Source organism: Oreochromis aureus, linkage group 13 (assembly GCF_013358895.1).
Source record: "Oreochromis aureus strain Israel breed Guangdong linkage group 13, ZZ_aureus, whole genome shotgun sequence".
Classification (NCBI taxonomy): domain Eukaryota; kingdom Metazoa; phylum Chordata; class Actinopteri; order Cichliformes; family Cichlidae; genus Oreochromis; species Oreochromis aureus.
Window position 1 is genome coordinate 1,943,237 of NC_052954.1, and position 21,134 is coordinate 1,964,370.

Genomic DNA, 21,134 nt, shown 5'->3' on the forward strand with positions numbered 1-21,134 from the left:
ACAACACCTACGCCAGAATGCTGTTTATAGACTTCAGTTCAGCATTCAACACAATCCACCCCTCACAACTCATCAGGAAACTGACAGACCTGGGCATCAGTTCCCTCATCTGCAAATGGTTACTGGACTTCCTGACCAACCGGCCCCAGCATGTCCGGCTGGATAACCGCTGCTCATCTACAATCACAATGAACACCGGTGTACCACAAGGCTGTGTGATGAGCCCTTTCCTCTACTTCACCCACAACTGCAGACCTGCCAATGGTTCCAACACCATCATTATGTTTGCAGATGACACCACGGTGATTGGCCTCATCAGCGACAACGATGAGACCGCCTACAGGGAGGAGGTGGATCGTCTGGCTGAGTGGTGCGACACAAACAACCTGCTGCTTAACACTGAGAAGACTAAGGAGCTCATCGTGGACTACAGGAGGAATGCTGACCCACATCCACCCATCCACATTAAGGGGACGGCTGTGGAGCGTGTGAGCAGCTTCAAGTTCCTGGGTGTCCACATCTCTGAGGATCTCACCTGGACGACCAACTGCTCCAAGCTGGTCAAGAAGGCTCACCAGCACCTCTTCTTCTTGAGGACTCTGAGGAAGAACCACCTGTCCTCAGACATCCTGGTGAACTTCTATCGCTGCACCATCGAGAGCATCCTGACCAACTGTATAACAGTCTGGTACGGGAACTGCTCCGCCTCGGACCGGAAGGCGTTGCAGAGGGTCCTGAAAACTGCCCAGCGCATCGCCGGAGCACCACTTCCTGCCATAAAGGACATCTACAGGAAGCGGTGTCTGAAAAGGGCTGGGAAAATCATCAGAGACCCCAGTCACCCATCACATGGACTCTTCACCCTCCTGCCCTCTGGGAGGCGCTACAGGATCCTCCGGACTAAGACCACCAGGTACCGGAACAGCTTCTTCCCCACAGCTGTCAGACTCCTGAACTCTGCCTCCTGACATCTGACCCACGTTAAACTCATGGACTGAACATACACACACCCACAACCACCTACACACACACACACACACACACACACACACACACACACACACAGAATGGACAACTGTACCCTCATACACACAATAATAACATGGACTGAACCACCACTCACAACCACTAGCACTTTATATAGCCTCTGTAGAAATTATCCACATATCTCACTTATCCTAACTGCACTACTGTATAGTTCTGTGTAAATAATCATTCTGTACATACAATAATTTTTAATCCTACAACTGTTTATAACTTACATAGTTCACATTTCTGTATAACTGTATATCTCACATTTCTGTATAGTTTTTTATTTCATATTCTGTTCATAGCCTGTACATACTTATAGAATATTCATAACATACTTCATACCGTGTACATTATAACATACCATAATAGACCCATTTCTGTAATATACTTACATATCTATATTATTGCTAATATATATTGTAATATATCTATATCACGGCTAAAGCACTTCTGGATGGATGCAAACTGCATTTCGTTGCCCTGTACCTGTGACATGTGCAATGACAATAAAGTTGAATTCTATTCTATATATCTCCAACCTTGCTTTCATCCTTGAAAGAGTAGTTGTCAAACAGCTAACAGATCATCTGCAGAGGAATGGCTTATTTGAAGAGTTTCAGTCAGGTTTCAGAGCTCATCACAGCACAGAAACAGCTTTAGTGAAGGTTACAAATGATCTTCTTATGGCCTCTGACAGTGGACTCATCTCTGTGCTTGTCCTGCTAGACCTCAGTGCTGCGTTCGATACTGTTGACCATAATATCCTATTAGAGCGATTAGAACATGCTGTAGGTATTACAGGTACTGCACTGCAGTGGTTTGTATCATATCTATCTAATAGACTCCAATTTGTTCAAGTAAATGGAGAGTCCTCTTCACACACTAAGGTCAATTATGGAGTTCCACAGGGTTCAGTGCTAGGACCAATTCTATTTACATTGTACATGCTTCCCTTAGGCAGCATCATTAGAAGACATAGCATAAATTTTCACTGCTATGCAGATGACACGCAGCTCTATCTGTCCATGAAGCCAGGTAACACACACCAATTAGTTAAACTGCAGGAATGTCTTAAAGACATAAAGACCTGGATGGCCGCTAACTTTCTGCTTCTTAATTCAGATCAAACTGAGGTTATTGTACTCGGCCCTGAAAATCTTAGAAATATGGTATCTAAGCAGATTCTTACTCTGGATGGCATTACCTTGGCCTCCAGTAATGCTGTGAGGAACCTTGAGTCATTTTTGACCAGGACATGTCCTTCAATGCACATATTAAACAAATATGTAAGACTGCTTTCTTCCATTTGTGCAACATCTCTAAAGTTAGAAATATCCTGTCTCAGAGTGATGCTGAAAAACTAGTTCATGCATTTATTACTTCCAGGCTGGACTACTGTAATTCATTATTATCAGGATGTCCTAAAACTCCCTGAAAAGCCTTCAGCTGTTCCAAAATGCTGCAGCAAGAGTCCTGACAGGGACTAGAAAGAGAGAGCAGATTTCTCCTGTTTTGGCTTCTCTTCATTGGCTTCCTGTTAAATCCAGAATTGAATTCAAAATCCTGCTCCTCACATACAAGGTCTTAAATAATCAGGCCCCATCTTATCTTAATGACCTTGTAGTGCCATATCACCCTATTAGAGCACTTCGCTCTCACACTGCAGGCCTACTTGTTGTTCCTAGAGTATTTAAAAGTAGAATGGGAGGCAGAGCCTTCAGTTTTCAGGCCCCTCTTCTGTGGAACCAGCTTCCAGTTTGGATTCGGGAGACAGACACTATCTCTACTTTCAAGATTAGGCTTCAAACTTTCCTTTTGCTAAAGCATATAGTTAGGGCTGGACCAGGTGACCCTGAATCCTCCCTTAGTTATGCTGCAATAGACGTGGCTGCCGGGGATTCCCATGATGCATTGAGTTTTTCCTTTCCAGTCACCTTTCTCACTCACTATGTGTTAATAGACCTCTGCATCGAATCATATCTGTTATTAATCTCTGTCTCTCTTCCACAGCATGTCTTTATCCCGTCTTCCTTCTCTCACCCCAACCGGTCGCAGCAGATGGCCCCGCCCCTCCCTGAGCCTGGTTCTGCCGGAGGTTTCTTCCTGTTAAAAGGGAGTTTGTCCTTCCCACTGTCGCCAAAGTGCTTGCTCATAGGGCGTCATATGATTGTTGGGCTTTTCTCTGTACCTGTGAAGCACCTTGAGGCGACTTTTGTTGTGATTTGGCGCTATATAAATAAAATTGAATTGAATTGAATATATCATATATCGCCATCCAGCTAAAGAATATCGAGATATGAATTTTGGGCCATATCGCCCAGCCCTACCTACAACTCGTCTGACAGAGTCGATTAGCCTGGAACTGATTCTGAGCAAAGTTGCGTAAATCAGTCTGCTGAAAAAGTTAGACCTATTAGGGTTCATTAGGATAGGCTCCATTGTAGATCTAACAACTAAAGAAAAAAATCTGACTGTTCAAAGATGAAGCTAATAATATTACTCAACAATGGTATAAGGCCTGGAATATATAAGGTTTATTCTCACAGTGCGTGTGTGGAATGCTTGAAAAAACAATGTAAATGTAACAAACTTAAATGTCTCACCTGTCAGAGGTGTCTGATTCCACAAAACACTTTCACAGGTTTGTACATTTGCACACAGCGAGTGCTTCAGTGTGTCAGTTTATAATGGATGAATCTACATGCAAAACCAGTCAGTGCTGCCTTTAAGAAAACTATTCAGTGGAAGTTTGAAACAGTTGGAAATATCTTTATGTTTCAGTTTGAATACACAAGATGTCAATCAGGAAATCACGGGTCAGTGAAGGGCAGCAGCACTGGCTTAAACCAATCATGGAAGAAAGGTTTTGCTGTCAGTGCTGAATTAGAGGTAAGTCAAAACCAGAGGACAGAGAGAGAGAGACAGGAAATTCTACTCACATGTTCAGTTTTCTCAACTTTTTTGTATCTTTTATATTTCCTCAGAGATTCTCTTTTAAATTTTAATCTGCTCCCTGCTATATTTATATCATTATCTTTCTACTATCCAACCCATCCCCCGTTCTTCCTCTTTCTGTCCTTCTCATTCACATTGACATTCCTTTTAATCTATTTATAGAGGCAGATGGCTCATCTAAGTGTTTGGAGAGGAAAAACAGGGCATGAGACTAAATTTTCTTTCTGTTGACCAGGCTGCTGGCTTCTTTCTTTCAGGCATTTGAACAATGATGCTATTATGTCTTTAACTGCATGGCATGTGCACTGTTAAGGCTTTTATGAAGAAAAACACAGAATTAGCATTTCTAAACTGCAGTATCCATAGCTGTAAAGTACTTTGATACAGGATTATATGCACACCTGCAGCTTGTTTAAATAAAATATGAAATAACTATAAGTTTCTCCTCTGCAATGATTTTGCCAAATACCAATCAGTACCAGTTGCCAAGTAAATCAGCTGCTCTCCAATGAGTCTCTAACCCTGTGGATGAACTCTAACTCCTGTTTGTAGCAACAAAGCTAAATATGCTAGGCGATCGTGGCTCAAGAGTTGGGAGTTCGCCTTGTAATCGGAAGGTTGCCGGTTTGAGCCCTGGCTTGGACAGTCTCGGTCGTTGTGTCCTTGGGCAAGACACTTCACCCATTGCCTACTGGTGGTGGTCAGAGGGCCCGGTGGTGCCAATGTCTGGCAGCCTCGCCTCTGTCAGTGCGCCCCAGGGCAGCTGTGGCTACAATGTAGCTTGCCATCACCAGTGTGTGAATGGGTGGATGACTGGTTGTGTAAAGCGCTTTGGGGTCCTTAGGGACTAGTAAAGTGCTATACAAATACAGGCCATTTACCATTTTTACCATTTACTAAGAATAACTTTCCAGGTTATCCTCCCACGTCTTGGTAGGAGAAAGCATACAGCATTTAAGGTTGACGTTCCCATAATTGTTTTATTTCCCAACTACTCTAACAAAGACGTTCAGATTATTATTGAGATACAAAATGCTTCATTGCTTTAGTGACTGCATGAAGTCTTAATAATTCACACATATACATTTTCCTTCAGTGGGTTTTCTTGATAATTACCTTTGTAGCCTACCTTTAGGCTCTTAAGGATTGTTTTGAGTCCACTGTGTGGGAGGTGATCTGTGACATCGACAGCCTTACTACATGCATTACTGACTATATTAATTTCTGTGTGGATAACACCGTACCTACCAGGACTGTACGGTGTTTCTCCACCAACAAACCTTGGATTACCCCAGAAATTAAAGCTGTCCTCAAGCAGAAGAGGAGGGCCTTCAAATCCAAAGACAAAGAGGAGTTGAAAAGGGTGCAGAGAGAGCTGAGGGGACTGATAAGGAATGGGAAGGATAGCTACAGGCAGAAGATGGAGAACCAGCTTCAGCAAAACAACGTTGGTGAAGTCTGGAGAGGCCTCAGAACCATCTCAGGCCACAAACATCAGAACTCTCTGCCTGGGAGGGATGTGAGGTGGGCAAATGAACTGAATCATTTCTTCAACAGATTTGATTCAGCCATGAGGCAGTCTCCAACATCGGCTGCAGACTCACCCACCCCCACTGCTGCTGTTCCACCTCAGACACTTCACACCTCCTCTATTCACCCTGCTCACCCCTCCCCACCCCCAACAACAGCATCCAATACACACTCAACACAAGGCTCCAGCCTGTCTCTCTCAACCACCCAGGTTAGGAGGGAACTGAGGAGAATTAAAGCCAAGAAGGCAGCGGGTCCAGATGGCATCAGCTCGAGGGTCGCCAGGTCCTGCGCGACCAACTGTGCGGGTGATGGAGCACCTCTTCAACCTGAGCCTGAGGCTGGGAAGAGTCCCACAGCTCTGGAAAACCTCCTGTGTTGTTCCAGTGCCAAAGACTTCACGCCCAAGGACCTCAACAGCTACAGGCCGGTGGCTCTGACATCCCACCTGATGAAGACCCTGGAGCGGTTGGTCCTGGCTCAGCTTCGCGCCTGGTGAGCTCATCACTGGACCCACTTCAGTTTGCCTACCAGCCTGGCATTGGAGCGGATGATGCTGTCATTCACCTCCTACATCGTTCCCTCGCTCACCTGGAGACCGCTGGGAGCACTGTGAGAATCATGTTCTTTGATTTCTCCAGTGCCTTCAACACTATTCTTCCCTCGGTTCTGAAGGACAAGCTGGAGAACTCTGGAGTGGACCATCACCTCACTACCTGGATTTTGGACTACCTCACCGACCGACCACAGTATGTGAGGACTCAGGGCTGTGTGTCGGACAGGGTCGTCTGCAGTACGGGGGCCCCACAGGGAACGGTTCTGGCTCCGTTCCTCTTCACCATCTACACTGCAGACTTCTCCCACAGCTCCACCCAGTGCTTCCTGCAGAAGTTCTCTGATGACTCTGCAATAGTCGGCCTCATCACTGATGGGGACGACAAGGAGTACAGAGGACTGACTCAAGACTTTGTGGACTGGTGCCAGCTGAACTACCTCCAGATCAATGCCAGTAAAACCAAGGAGCTGGTGGTAGACTTCCATGAGGCACAAACATCCTCCACTGCAACCACTGAACATCCAAGGTATGGACATCAAGGCTGTGGACAGCTACAGGTACCTTGGTGTTCATCTGAACAACAAACTGGACTGGACTCATAACTCAGACGCCCTCTACAGGAAAGGGCAGAGCAGGCTGTACCTGCTGCGGAGACTCAGGTCGTTTGGAGTGGAGGGCCCACTCCTGAAGACCTTCTATGACTCTGTGGTGGCCTCAGCCATCTTTTATGGTGTGGTCTGCTGGGGTGGCAACATCTCCGCCGGGGACAGGAAGAGACTGAACAGGCTGATCCGAAGGGCCAGCTCTGTTCTAGGATGCCCTCTGGACCCAGTGGAGGTGGTGAGTGACAGGAGAATGGCGGCTAAGCTGTCATCCCTGATGGACAACATCTCCCACCCCATGCATGAGACTGTGACAGCACTGAGCAGCTCCTTCAGTGGCTGCGGCACCCACGGTGTGGGACGGAGAGATTTCGCAGGTCTTTCCTCCCCACTGCTGTCAGACTCCACAACAAAGACTTCAACTGATCAAACACACACATCCACACATGTGCAATAATCTTTTCTGGCATCGTTGTATTTTTACTCAGTTGTATATAGCATTTGTATTCTATTTTTATCTTATTGTATATTTTATTCTATTTTATTCTACTGTATATAGTATTTTATTTTATTCTATTCTGTACAGTTGTGTACTGTATTTATTCTTATTTTATTTTATTCTAATTTTTGCTTCATAACTTTTGCACTGTCCACTTCCTGCTGTGACAAAACAAATTTCCCACGTGTGGGACTAATAAAGGTTATCTTATCTTATCTTATCTTTATATAGTCTCTGCTATCCATCCAATCTCCTTATACTCAAACCTAACTGTTCTGAGCTATGATTATGATCTGTTAAATAAAAAGTACTGTCCAAACTGAATACTCAATAATGTTGCTGTTAAATGCCCCGTGTACTATTAAATAGTTATAAAATTTTAAACAAGATCTATAAAAAAACTTAACTTCCTTGACAGCCTGGTTCACTTGCTTTACGATCTCTGACTGCACTCTGTTCACAGCAACAGCTTCCAGATTCAGCTGCCATATCTGAAATCAACTCCAGAGCTTTCTATTAGCTTAGCTGATGAAGAAATAATTAAACACCACCCCACGGCCGTCCGTGTTACAGGTTCTAAGTGAACTGTCTTAGGGAACTTTAGACGTACGGCTATAATTGTTCAATGATTACGACAACGTTTTTGTTCAACTTTAAATAAAGCTCAGATGAGCAACACAATAGCAAATGGCATCTATAACAATGATGTTGTAATAATAATTTAGTTTATCAGATAAACAGCACATTTAACAATATTGTGTTTGTGTTTTTAAAGCAGGCACCATGTTTACTGTACCAACAAGTTTAGCCCCAGTCACTGGCAGGGTTCAGGTGATTTGGATCATGCTTTTCCTAGTATGTCATGTACTTTAGTTAGTTCTACTTCAACCCTTTTTTCAATTTAATGTCAGTTTTGTGCACGACTTATCCCTAGTTAATTCAACCAGCCTTTTCTGTATATCTGTACGCTTTTGTACTTAGCAGCTAAGCTACCTGGTCTTTCCTAATGTTCCTCTCCTTTACTCCAACTGATTTTGTTTGGTAATTCAATATTTTTTTATTTTATTTTGGGCTCTTCACCTTTATTTGATAGTGCATTGATGATTAACAGGAAAGTAGGGCGAGAAATTGGAGGAAGATATGCAGCAAAGGGCCTTATGTCTCAGTCGAACCTGAGCTGCTGCATTTAGGTATAAGACTTATACTATTATTGAGTTTAACCCTTTATACCCTGCAGAACCTTCAAACAGTTTTCACTGAGCTCCTGAGACTGACCCATTCTTCACAGATGTTTGCAGCAGCAGTCTGCATGCCCAGGTGCTTGACAGTGTACACCTGTGGCCACAGAAGTGACTGGAATGCCTCAACTCAATGATTTGGATGGGTCAGTGAATGCTTTTGACAATGTAGTGTAACATTTACCAACACTTTGAGCCACTTGTTAACCACCTCCATTGCTGTGGCTAACACTGCAACTGTTTCTTACAGGCTTTGTTCACCATGTGCTGCATAGCTGTTCAAGCCCCTTGAAGACACAATCACACACTCACACACACTGAAATATGTAATACATAACCAATAAATACCCAAATGTTTATGTGCAAGTTTTTGTGTAATGTGTTCTTATTGTGTTCCTGTTTCTCTTTATACTTTATTCTTCAGCCTCATTCTAGTTTTTCACCATTCAAATTTAAACTGCTCTGCTCTTTCTGCTAATGCCAGCTACATCTTTTTGTGCTCATAACTTTTATACTTTTGGAAATATTTAGCTTTGAAATGAATGGGGCCACACTACAAGTGTGATCGCTGGTTTAGCTCGCCGGGGTGAGCCATGTTTTAGCTCAGTGAGATGAGCAGCCGTTCTGAGAGCGGGAGGCCCGGGTTCAAATCTCGCCCGTGGCAGCATGTTTTCAGCAGACAGTTCAAGCTGACAGAACTTCAGCTCCTGCTGCTTTTTTCAGCTGACTGTTTTGCTTGGTCAATATTTCTGCTAAATGATTACAATTCTGCAAAGTTTTTATGATTTCAGCAACTTTTCCAATATCCACTTCAGCTTCTTCACCTCCATTTCCAGTCTCTGAGCTATTGCCCGTTTGGCTCACTGAGATGAGCAGCCTCCCTGAGGCAGAGCGGCGCAGGTTTGAATCCTACCCGTGGCTGTTACCGCACATCTTCCCCACTCACACTCAGTCTGCTTTCTTGACACTCTTCAGTATACCCTTTCAAATAAAGCTGTCTTCAGCAAACACTTCAGCTTCTACACCTCTTTTCAGCAGATAGTTCTGCTTCTTCTGCATTTTTCGGCAGATAATTTCCACTACAAATACAAATTCTTCTAGTGTGAAAATGTTGTTCTTAAACTGTGGATTACTAGCTAAGTGTAAATATGGCCAAAAAGGCAAATTTTACTTAAATATTGTATTTTTTTTAAACAGTAATGTAATACCTATTTGCACCCGACCCAAAGCGGAAGCTTCTTATCTAGTCAGTACGAGGACCATCCCTGAAGGTTCTCCAGTCTAAGAAGAGCCATAAAGGTTGTTCACAGATCAGTTGTAGTTTCTGAATCAGTTGGTGTTTCACCATATCCTGAGTCACTGTCAGCTGACTTCAGTGTCCCTGGTCAGCCACCAAGACTGGTCTCTGACTCCTATCTAGAGTGGCCTCACCGGCCTTGCTAACAGGCCATCGTCCTCAGATTCTCTGTTTTTACCCTCCCACCTGCACAGGTTTGGCAGTTACCCCGTCCTCCTACTGCCAGGCTGTCCTTCTGAGAACGTTCACTCTTTTGCTCTTGAACGATTAGTACTGTGGACTTTTATTACAACATTACACATGTAGATAGCAAACAGCCTGCTCTTGTATAACACCTTTTAATTTTCAAAGCTACACCAAGATTTTTAGCAGTGGCAGCAGAGCTGTGGAACAAGATACTGGAACTCCATCCAGTGAAACAGAGGTTAATGTCTTTGCCAAGTACACTTGGGGAGACACAGCATATAGAGAGGCTGATTACTGTTTAACTACATGAGATTAACCTATTCCTCTGGTACAGTTTATATGTGTTTTTAACATATTTGAATATTGTATATTTACAAAGTAAAGATAATGCTTCCTGGACAAAACTGCTTCAAACATCAACCTAAAGCAGACTACAGCACAAAGTGCAGACATGTTTGTATTTTTCATCTGTGACTCTTATCTGTTTGTGTATAATTAATGTTTTTATCCAACAATTTCATTACAACCCTTTTCTTCTGTACTGCAGTCTCTGTGCTGCAGCCTGCACAACTCCCACTAAAAGCCGCCATCTTCTTGCTGCTCTCAGCCTGACAAATCATGCTCTTAGTCATCAGCACACACACACGCACACACACACACACTTTTAATTCCCCTGGCTTTGGGAATTGAAAGTGTTTTGTCTTTAACGGAAAGCGAATGAGTAGTTTTAATGTAAAATTTGTAACTCCTGTTACTAAGAATAAAAACTTGAACAATACTACACCAAGTGATGATTCAAGGCCATAACAAAAGGCTACAGAATACTCACTTCCACCCACACACTTTACACTCCTTCAAAAAGTAATCTATTGTCGATGTCAGTCAGTCTGGGGAGGGGATATAAGGCCATTTCCAAACAATGTGAAGTCCGACTTTCTATAGTAAGAACCAACAAGTTATATCAGGTATTTAAATACTTAGGATTCTCAACCTTACGGCTTTAGGACTGAATGAGAGGTGAGTGTCATCACAACTTAAAGAAGTGCAGTTGCCTTTTTTTTCTCAAGCTCCTAAAAACCATTAAAAGTGTTGCAATGGTCCAGTCACAGTCCAGACCTCCACCTGATTGAAATACTGTAAGAGAGATACACATGACCAAATCCTGACAAACCTTAATGAACTGAAACAATGTTGTAGTTGTAAAGAAGAGTGTAAAAGATTAGTACACAGCAGTGTGAGACCACGACTAAGGAAAAGCAACAAGCAGAAGAGATTTGTTTGGGCCAAGAAACACAAGGAATGGACATTAGACCAGTGGAAAGGGCTGTGTAAGGGCTATGTGACCAAGAAGGAGAGTGATGGAGTGCTGCACCAGATGGCCTGGCCTCCACAGTCAGCTGACCTAAACCCAATGGAGATGGTTTGGGGTGAGATGGACCGCAGAGTGAAGGCAACAGGGCCAACAAGTGCTCAGCATCTCTGGGAACTCCTTCAAGACTGTTGGAAAACCATTTCAGGTGACGACCTCATGAAGCTCATGGAGAGAATGCCAAGAGTGAGCAAAGCAGTTACACTTTTTTGTTTGCTACATAATTCCATCTGTGTTCATTCACAGTTTTGATGCCTTCAGTGAGAATCTACAATGTAAAAAGTCATGAAAATAAAGAAAAAACATTCACTGAGAAAGGGCATTTCTTTACATTGCCACACATGCAGAGAAAAGAACAAGATTATTGGAGGTTAAAATGTTCACATATCTTTTCTTCATGATTACTTCCACCTTGACTAAATTCACAGTTCCAGAAGCACTGAAGTGTCCCGACAGCATAACACTCCCACCAATGTGTTTCACTTTGGGAATGGTGTTCTTTGGTTTGTAAGCCTAGAACAGTCCTATAGAGGATATCAGTCTGATATTCTCCAATGTGGAAGTCTGAGCACTCTTCATTGCACTGCATAGCACACACTGAGTTGCTTAGCTTGTTTTTGGGAGTTTTGTCCTTGGGATAAAAAATTTTTTTTGCTTATGACATGATGATTTCTCATTTTTCTTAAGCCCTTGCAGAGGTTTTTATACTGTTTGTAAATTGGAAGATAACCATCAGTTTGAAGATTGAAAAGTTAAAGTACACTGCACAGCTATAGTTTTCTGGGTACTTGCTTTGTCTTCCAACAAAAACCCCAAACATACACTGCTTTTCATTAAGAACTACCTCCAGAAGACCAAAGTGAATGTTGTCAACTAGATCTTACTGAAAATCTGTAGGGTGAACTGAAGCTGAAGGTCCATGCCAGAAGACCATCACATCTAGAGAGCCTGAGAGAATTGAAGAAGAATGGGCTGGGATTGGTCAGGAGATGTGAGACTTGTTGAAAACTACAAACAACTGCAGGCTGTTAATCAACAAAATGAACAAATTACTTTCAGTATCAGGGAAATAAGGATTTTTGTAATCAGTTATAGGTGACCCTCACCTTTACTGACAGAAAGAGGCAAGTCTGCTGGACCAGACGGGTGAGTCCCCGCGTCCTCAAGGCCTGTGCCCCCCAGCTGTGTGGAGTCTTCCATAAACTGTTCATGCTGAGGGATAAAAGACTCCATGTCCCAGTGGCCCCCAGGATTACAGGCCCGTGGCACTGACCTCCCACATCATGAAGACCGTGGAAAGGCTCATCCTGGATCAGCTCCGCGCAATAGTTAGACCACATCAGGATCCCCTTCAATTTGCTTACCGACCTCGTCTCGGAACTGAGGACACCATCATGTCTACACTCATCTGGACCAGCCGGTGAGCACTGTGAGGGTCTTTTTTTTTGTTGACTTTTCCAGTGCTTTCAACACCATCAGGCCGACCCTCCTGGGTGATAAGCTAACAGCGATGCAGGTGGATGCTTCTCTGGTGTCCTGGATTGTTGATTACCTGACAGGAAGACCACAATATGTACGTCTCCCACAGTGTGCATTTGAAAAGGTAATCAGCAACACAGGGGCACCACAAGGGTCCTCTCCCCCTTCCTCTTCACCCTCTACACCACAGACTTCAGCCACTGCACAGAGACCTGACATCTTCAGAAGTTTCCTGATGACTCTGCGGTGGTTGGATGCATCAGCAGGGATGATGAGACAGAGTACCGGGCTGTGGTCGACTCCTTTGTCACGTGGTGTGAGCAGAATCATCTGCAGCTCAGCGTGACAAAGACCAAGGAATTGGTTGTGGACTTCAGGAAGACCAGGAAACACTTGACCCCTGTTTCAATCCAGGGGGTCAGTGTTGACATTGTGGATTACTATAAATACCTTGGAGTACACATTGACAATAAACTGAACTGGGCTAAAAACACCACAGCACTTTACAGGAAGGGCCAGAGTCGTCTCTATTTTCTGAGGCAGCTGAGGTCCTTAGGATTTTCTACGAGTCTGTTGTGGCCAGTGCGATCCTCTATGCTGTTGCATGCTGGGGGAGCAGGCTGAGGGTCGCAGATGCCAACAGACTCGATAAACTGATCCACAAGGCCGGTAATGTTGTGGAGCTGGACTCTCTTAGGGTGGTGTCGGAGAGGCGGATGTTGTCCAGGATAAAGACAATGTTGGACAATACCTCCCACCCACTCCATGACATGCTGGTCAGTCACAGGAGCACGCTCAGTGAGAGACAGAGATTACCGAAAAGCACCACTGAACGACACAGGAAATCATTCCTGCCTGTGGCCATCTCCCTGTACAACTCATCCACCTAACACACTGTTTACTGCAATAACTACACCCTTTTTGCACATGCTCTTATTTATTAGTAAGTGACTTATATATGTGTATATATATTGTATATATTGTGCCATTTCTTACTTCTTGTATTGTCTGTTTTTGTTACTGTTTGTACTGGAGCACTGTAACCAACATAATTTCCCCTATTTCTGATTCTGATTCTGAAAAACCAACAACCTGGACTCAGCAACCATAGAAATTGGATGTTCGATGGATCTTTTGTATACTTGTTACTTTTCTGTTTGAACTTTTTCTTATTTCATTTATTGTTTCTTTTACTGGGATCCTATATTTAGACTTCCACTGTATACATGTGCTCTGTTTTGACTCTAATTAATGGCTGAAGAAACACACAGTAGCAGTGCATCCATTTTCTTAATCACCCTCTAATGATGAAATGACGTATGTGTAACCGTGTACGTGCATGCATACCTAAGTATTCGGAAACTAGACTACAAGCATGTAATGCTGATTACATGCAAGGTGATCCCACCTTCACTCAGAACCCAGAATGCGTGTGTGTGAATGTTCCGCTCTAATACCCCTGCACGCTGTAATGGTGAGACAACGAGAAAGGAAACAGTCATATACATTACATCCTTCTACCCAATTAAAAAAAAAGCCCTTCTCACTTCTCTATTTACTCTGTTGGTTATTTATCTCAGCAGAGAGCTGCATTCTTCTAACCCAGCTACCCAGCCCACACAGTCAGCAGACCACAGACCCACTTTAATAACATTTGTCAGCTTGCTGGGAGTCCTTTAGCTTACACACAGCTAATGCAGAAAAATGTTTGTTTGTTTTGTTTTTAAACATTTTAAAAACTAGTGTTGCAACAGTGAGATTTACATGAAATGATAAACACTAGAGTTACTCAATTATTTAAAAAAAGTTTGGTCAATAATTACATCATAGTTATTTCACACTATTACTCACTGACATGACTAGTGACTGAACTGATGTTAAAAAAAAAAAAGTAAATTTCCTTGAATTTTAAATATATTTCAACTGCAAAGCCTATAACAAAGTCAAGTCTTCCTTAGCAACAGGTTCCCTACAAATATAATGTTTCAAATAGGAGAGAAACTAATATAATCTGGCCTTATCACAATGTCACAGACGATACGGCTGCAACGCTGGCTCCTCAATCAGCAGATACATCAAAGGCCAGACTTAGTAAGCAGGCCAAATTATCAGTCTCACTAAATGCAGATGTAACTGCAAAATTCAACAATAATGGACCGACTTGTAAATGGTGATAACAACACGTACAATCTACCAAGAACAGTGCAATGTAGCAGATCGAAAACATACAGAAGTGACGAGATAATGAGTGATCTACTAATATGGGTACAGCCTGTTATGTGCAATATACCAAAAATAATTCTGAGTAAGCGAGCACTCTACGTATGTATTTCATATGGAAAGGAAGGAGCAGTTCATTTACTTGTAAGTGCTGCTGCCTGCAAGCGTTGACAAAGCATACAATATTTTTTAAATACTGTGTTGTCAAAAATATAGTTATTGGAAATTGTCTTGAAATATTGTGCTAAATCACTTTTTTTAGCTGTATGGCCTAACAGTCACTGTATAAACCTGAAGTCTGTGTAACTTGCAGAAGAACATTTCCTGTCAGATTCAGGATCCGATCCTGACCGACCCAGGCTCAATAAAGGTACTGTAGTTGTGGCACATATGTATTTGTGCATATTAATTTTTAATTTCCTGCACGGTGTGTGATACTGCAGGTATTTATTATTGTTGATAGATGAGGGGACACAGCCATTTGGAAGTAAAACACAGAATCTGCAAACTTGTAAATTGGCGAGAGCCAGTCTTCAAATCAGATTTGATCAAGTTAAGGTACGAGACACCTACCAAACTCAAATACTGGAAGTCAATTCAGTTTCATTTGGTTTTTACTTAAAACGCATTAGTTCAAAACAGTCATCTGCAGGCAAAAGGTGGAGACTGGGACAGTAGAATTTAATAAATGATGTTCACATGGTCATGAGTACTGCGTTCGATACTGTTGACCATAATATCCTATTAGAGTGATTAGAACATGCTGTAGGTATTACAGGTACTGCACTGCAGTGGTTTGTATCATATCTATCTAATAGACTCCAGTTTGTACATGTAAATGGAGAGTCCTCTTCACCCACTAAGGTCAATTATGGTGTTCCACAGGGTTCAGTGCTAGGACCAATTCTATTTACATTATACATGCTTCCCTTAGGCAGCATCATTAGAAGACATAGCATAAATTTTCACTGCTATGCAGATGACACGCAGCTCTATCTATCCATGAAGCCAGGTAACACACACCAATTAGTTAAACTGCAGGAATGTCTTAAAGACATAAAGACCTGGATGGCACGCTAACTTTCTGCTTCTTAATTCAGATCAAACTGAGGTTATTGTACTCGGCCCTGAAAATCTTAGAAATATGGTATCTAAGCAGATTCTTACTCTGGATGGCATTACCTTGGCCTCCAGTAACACTGTGAGGAACCTTGAGTCATTTTTTGACCAGGACATGTCCTTCAGCGCACATATTAAACAAATATGTAAGACTGCTTTCTTCCATTTGTGCAACATCTCTAAAATTAGAAATATCCTGTCTCAGAGTGATGCTGAAAAACTAGTTCATGCATTTATTACTTCCAGGCTGGACTACTGTAATTCATTATTATCAGGATGTCCTAAAAACTCGCTGAAAAGTCTTCAGCTGATCCAAAATGCTGCAGCAAGAGTCCTGACAGGGACTAGAAAGAGAGAGCAGATTTCTCCTGTTTTGGCTTCCTTCATTGGCTTCCTGTTAAATCCAGAATTGAATTCAAAATCCTGCTCCTCACATACAAGGTCTTAAATAATCAGGCCCCATCTTATCTTAATGACCTTGTAGTACCATATCACCCTATTAGAGCACTTCGCTCTCGCTCTGCAGGCCTACTTGTTGTTCCTAGAGTATTTAAAAGTAGAATGGGAGGCAGAGCCTTCAGTTTTCAGGCCCCTCTTCTGTGGAACCAGCTTCCAGTTTGGATTCAGGAGACAGACACTATCTCTACTTTCAAGATTAGGCTTCAAACTTTCCTTTTTGCTAAAGCATATAGTTAGGGCTGGACCAGGTGACCCTGAATCCTCCCTTAGTTATGCTGCAATAGACGTAGGCTGCCGGGGATTCCCATGATGCATTGAGTTTTTCCTTTCCAGTCACCTTTCTCACTCACTATGTGTTAATAGACCTCTCTGCATCTCTGCATATAAATAATAATAATAATAATAATAATGATAGATTGGATTTATATAGCGCTTTTCAAGGCACCCAAAGCGCTTTACAATTCCACTATTCATTCACTCTCACATTCACTCACTGGTGGAGGGAGCTACAGTTGTAGCCACAGCTGCCCTGGGGCAGACTGACAGAGGCGAGACTGCCATATCACGCCATCAGCCCCTCTGGCCAACACCAGTAGGCGGTAGGGTAAAGTGTCTTGCCCAAGGACACAGCGACCAGGACAGAGAGCCCAGGGATCGAACCAGCGACCTTCCGGTTGCAGATACGCTTCCCAACCCCCTGAGCCACGGTCGCCCCGCGGCTCAGGGGGTAAATAAAATTGAATTGAATTGAATTGAATTGAATTGAAGGAAATGTTGCGCGTCGCGGTGACCGTGGCCATGTGTGACTGCAAAGGTTTGTACCGTTCCTGATGTCTTGTTTCTTGCATATTTATCATCACATGTTTCAGATCAAAAAAATATATTATTAGACTAAAGTAACCAGAGTAAATGCTAAATGCAATTTTAAATAATGATTTTATTTACTAAAGGGGAAAAGCCATCCAAACCTACCCGGCCTCATGTGAAAAAGAAACACTATGTTACATTTTGAATGAACTGATTAACCATATATTTTGAAATGCTAAGTTCAAATTTAATTAGCTACAAGCCTAATTTGACAAAGTGAAGTAGGCTAAACAATCTCAAAAAGCAACACATCATGTCATGATCTAAAAATAATTCAAGAACAAATAAGAAAAGAATCATGACGTCTATTAGTCAGGAAAATGTTACAAATCCATTTCTAAGGCTTTGTAACTTCAAAGAACCACAGTGAGAGACATTATCAAGAAAACCTTCCCAGGAGTGTCTGACCCCAAGAGCCCCTCACCAAATCACCCAGGAGGTCACAGAAGAACAACATCTGAAGAACTCAGTCAGTGTCAGTGTTCAGGACTCCACCATAAGAAAGAAACTGGGCAAAAACTGCATCCATGGGGGAGGAAACCAATACTGACCATAAAAAACAAAAACATATTCAAAAAAACCCATCTTGCTCCTAAAGAGTTTGGGGAAAGTTTTTGGTGGACTAATTAGAGAAAATCAGAACCTTTTGGAAGGTTTGAGTCCCGTTACAGCTAGCATAAAACTACCACAGCATGTCATAACAAGAACATCGTACCAACAATCAAACATCGAGGTAATAGTGTGATGGCCTGGGGCTGCTTTGCTTGGAATCATGAATTCTACTCTGAAAATCCTGAAGGAGAAGCGCCAGCAATCAGTTCGTGGCCTGATGATCAAGAGCATTTTGGTTATGCAGCATGATCTGAAACACATCAGAAACTCCACCTTTGAATGGCTTAAAAATAAAAATTAAGGCTTTGGAGTGATCTAGTGAAAAGTCCAGACTTAAATCCAACTGAGATGCTTTAGCATGACCATAAACAATTCCATTCGGTTTTATTTATATAGTGCCAAATCACAATAACAGTTAGGGTTAGTAAGGTGCTTAAAGTGGCCGTTCATACTTGAAAAACATCAAATTTGTCTGAATTCATACAATTGTGCAAAGAAAAATGGGCCAAAATTCTTCAGAGTGAAATGAAAGTCTTTCCAGTTATCAGCATCACTTGAAACAAAGGGGTAAATACTTTTTCATGGCACTGTAAATATCAGATGGACTCAACATTAGCAAATACCAGAGACACTGGGTAATTGTGAATAACCAAAGAGAAACCAGGACATCTGTGTTAAAACCAAATTAAGGCTTCTGAGTTTCGTGTGGGAAATGTTACCAAGTCGATGAGTTGCACTGAAAACCCTGCTGTGTTTGTTAATTCAGTGACCTGAGAGGAAACCACAGCGTTGCAAGGAAATACACAAGCCCTAATAACAGACACCATAGAGTGGAACGAACCGAATATTCAACATCAAAAATAAAACGGGACATTTTGCACATTTATCACCACACACATTATATCGGATAATTGCTTTGGTAGAATGAACAGAGGTGTTACATTGAAAAATCGGCCTGGACTTACAGCTCAGGCTACACTGTGTCGGTGATGTCGGCGCCGACATATGTGTGACAGGTAGATGTCTATTGGCACAGACTGCATGACAGCGCGCGCGCACGCGCGCGTGCTCGCCCGGCTTGGTGTGCGATGCTGTGCCGCGCGATGCTGTGCCGCAGGGTACCGTTAGGTAACATTTTCGCTCTCCTTACCCTCAGTCCTGCTCCGAATTGGCTCGCGCTCCACCGGGCCCGATTATCTGTCTCCGACTCTCCGTTACCGGGTAGCGATCCGGAGTCCGAATCCTCTCCTTCCTCCAGCTCCTCTTCCCCCTCCTCTCTCTCATCCGCCTCCGTCTCCTCTGTTTTGAGCCGTTTAGCCGCCCTTCCGTACTCCCCTTCCTCCCGCTGGCCGGCTTCTTCTGGAGTAGACATGCTCGGTGGTGGATCTGGTGGACGAAGCGACAGTGTCTGCAGCTGGTCACGCTGATACGTCCATGCTGAGAATGATCCTTTGGTACCTGCCTCGTCTCACGGGTCCTCTCCGGATCCGTCTGTCTTTCTGTCTCTCTCCAGCGCCAGTGATTTTCTATATGTACGTCCCGCCCAGTGCCTTCTGTTATTGGTGAAACTGGTCCTGCGCCTTACAGACACGGCGTGTCATTGGTCGGAATCGGGTCGTCAACCGATAGGCTCTCTCTCCAGGCTATGCAGAGGAGTGCATGGAGGGAGCGGAGAGGAATGGTGGGTAACATACAATGCAGGGAGAGGCAGACTAAAAATCACAGAGGGCTGGAAAAAGCAGAGAGAGGGGGAGAGAGAGAACATCACTGTGAGTGTGAATTTGCAGCATCATGAAAGGAAAAGTCATCTTCATCTTCTGTCATGCCCGGATTATCCAGAAACATGGTGGGATTTGGGAAAACAGCTCACTGTTGCATAAATATGTTTTTAATTTCCTTACATTACATTTAAATTTAGACAGGTAAAGGGTTAACGCTAACCCTTATGTAGCCCTCCGAGACCAGCGTAACCTATCCTGACTTGGTCTCTAGCACAGGTACTAACTGAAACCCCCAAATCCAACTGAATAGCCTTTTTGTTAGACGCACTTTCCCAGTTCAATCTGTCGAAGTTCACACGTAAGGGTTAGTTCCTCTAAACAAGAGCAAAAAGCGGATCTTCTCAGTTCCTATCTTGGGTATCCTTTCTGCACATAGTTCTGGTTTTGTTCCTTTTCCATTTCAATAGTAATGACAATAATAATAATAATAATTACCATTATTAGTAGTAGTAACACTTTTGAACACATTTTCCAAACTATTTGTCTTAATTACAAAGATTCTAATTTTTATGCTAAACTCAGTCTGCTATTTTATTTTTAACTGCAAGTTTTCTGTCAGTATATCTTGAACATAACAGAAAAACTAGATAGTAGAAACTGATGGTCTTATACAGAGATATTATCAAATCATAACATTACATCAGCATTGCTTGATGCATCGATGTGGTCAGCAGCTTATTTCCTGTTGTTGCATGGGAATGTACAGTCACCAACAGTCACAGGTATTTTAGTGCGTAGTCTCAACCCCCACTTTAATTTGTGTCTGATGTAACTGATAAAGACAGATAAAGAAGTAGAAAGAAACATTAGTCTTTCTCTGCAGCAGTCACTTACACACTGTTTTGGAAAGAAAAGAAGAAATGAGTTTTTACAAAAAGCATTTGCTGTTATAGGCTCCATTCTATTCAAGAGTGCCGATAAACTAGCATGACAGTAACTGCTTTGTAGCCTTTCGATACTTTCGTGGACAAAAATGGAAACGCACAAACTCTCATAAGACATTTAACAAACCTGAGCCCTTGTCAAAATGAACCAACATCCATAGCTCTTTTGCACATAAATCTATTTAATGCTTAATACTATTTATTCATGCTATTTGTATTTATCTATTTGTACATATTAACTGGCATCTGTGTGTGGACAGCAGTGAAAGAATTTCATCGTACAGAGAAATGCTTTTCTTTGTACACTTGACAATAAACACTTGGAATCTTGAATCTCTCTTGAACATTCAATCATTTTCAGGATTTTAACCCTTTAAATGGCATTTAAACATTTGAACAACTATATTTTTTAATTTATTTATTTTTTTTAAAAAACACAACAAACTAAT

The 21,134-nt window shown here is 42.6% G+C and overlaps 1 protein-coding gene across 2 annotated transcripts in view; it reads right to left on the reverse strand.

Annotated features, from left to right (window-relative positions):
* Positions 1-19,526, reverse strand: part of LOC116320351 (heterogeneous nuclear ribonucleoprotein L-like) — a 67,256-nt gene extending 47,730 nt beyond the window's left edge. For both annotated transcript variants that reach the window (XM_031739942.2, XM_039622005.1), the window contains exon 1: positions 19,171-19,526. In XM_031739942.2, the coding sequence (XP_031595802.1) occupies positions 19,171-19,392 (222 nt within the window). In that variant the 5' untranslated portion in view covers positions 19,393-19,526. The remainder of the gene's footprint in view (positions 1-19,170) is intronic.
* Positions 19,527-21,134: the final 1,608 nt, after the last annotated feature.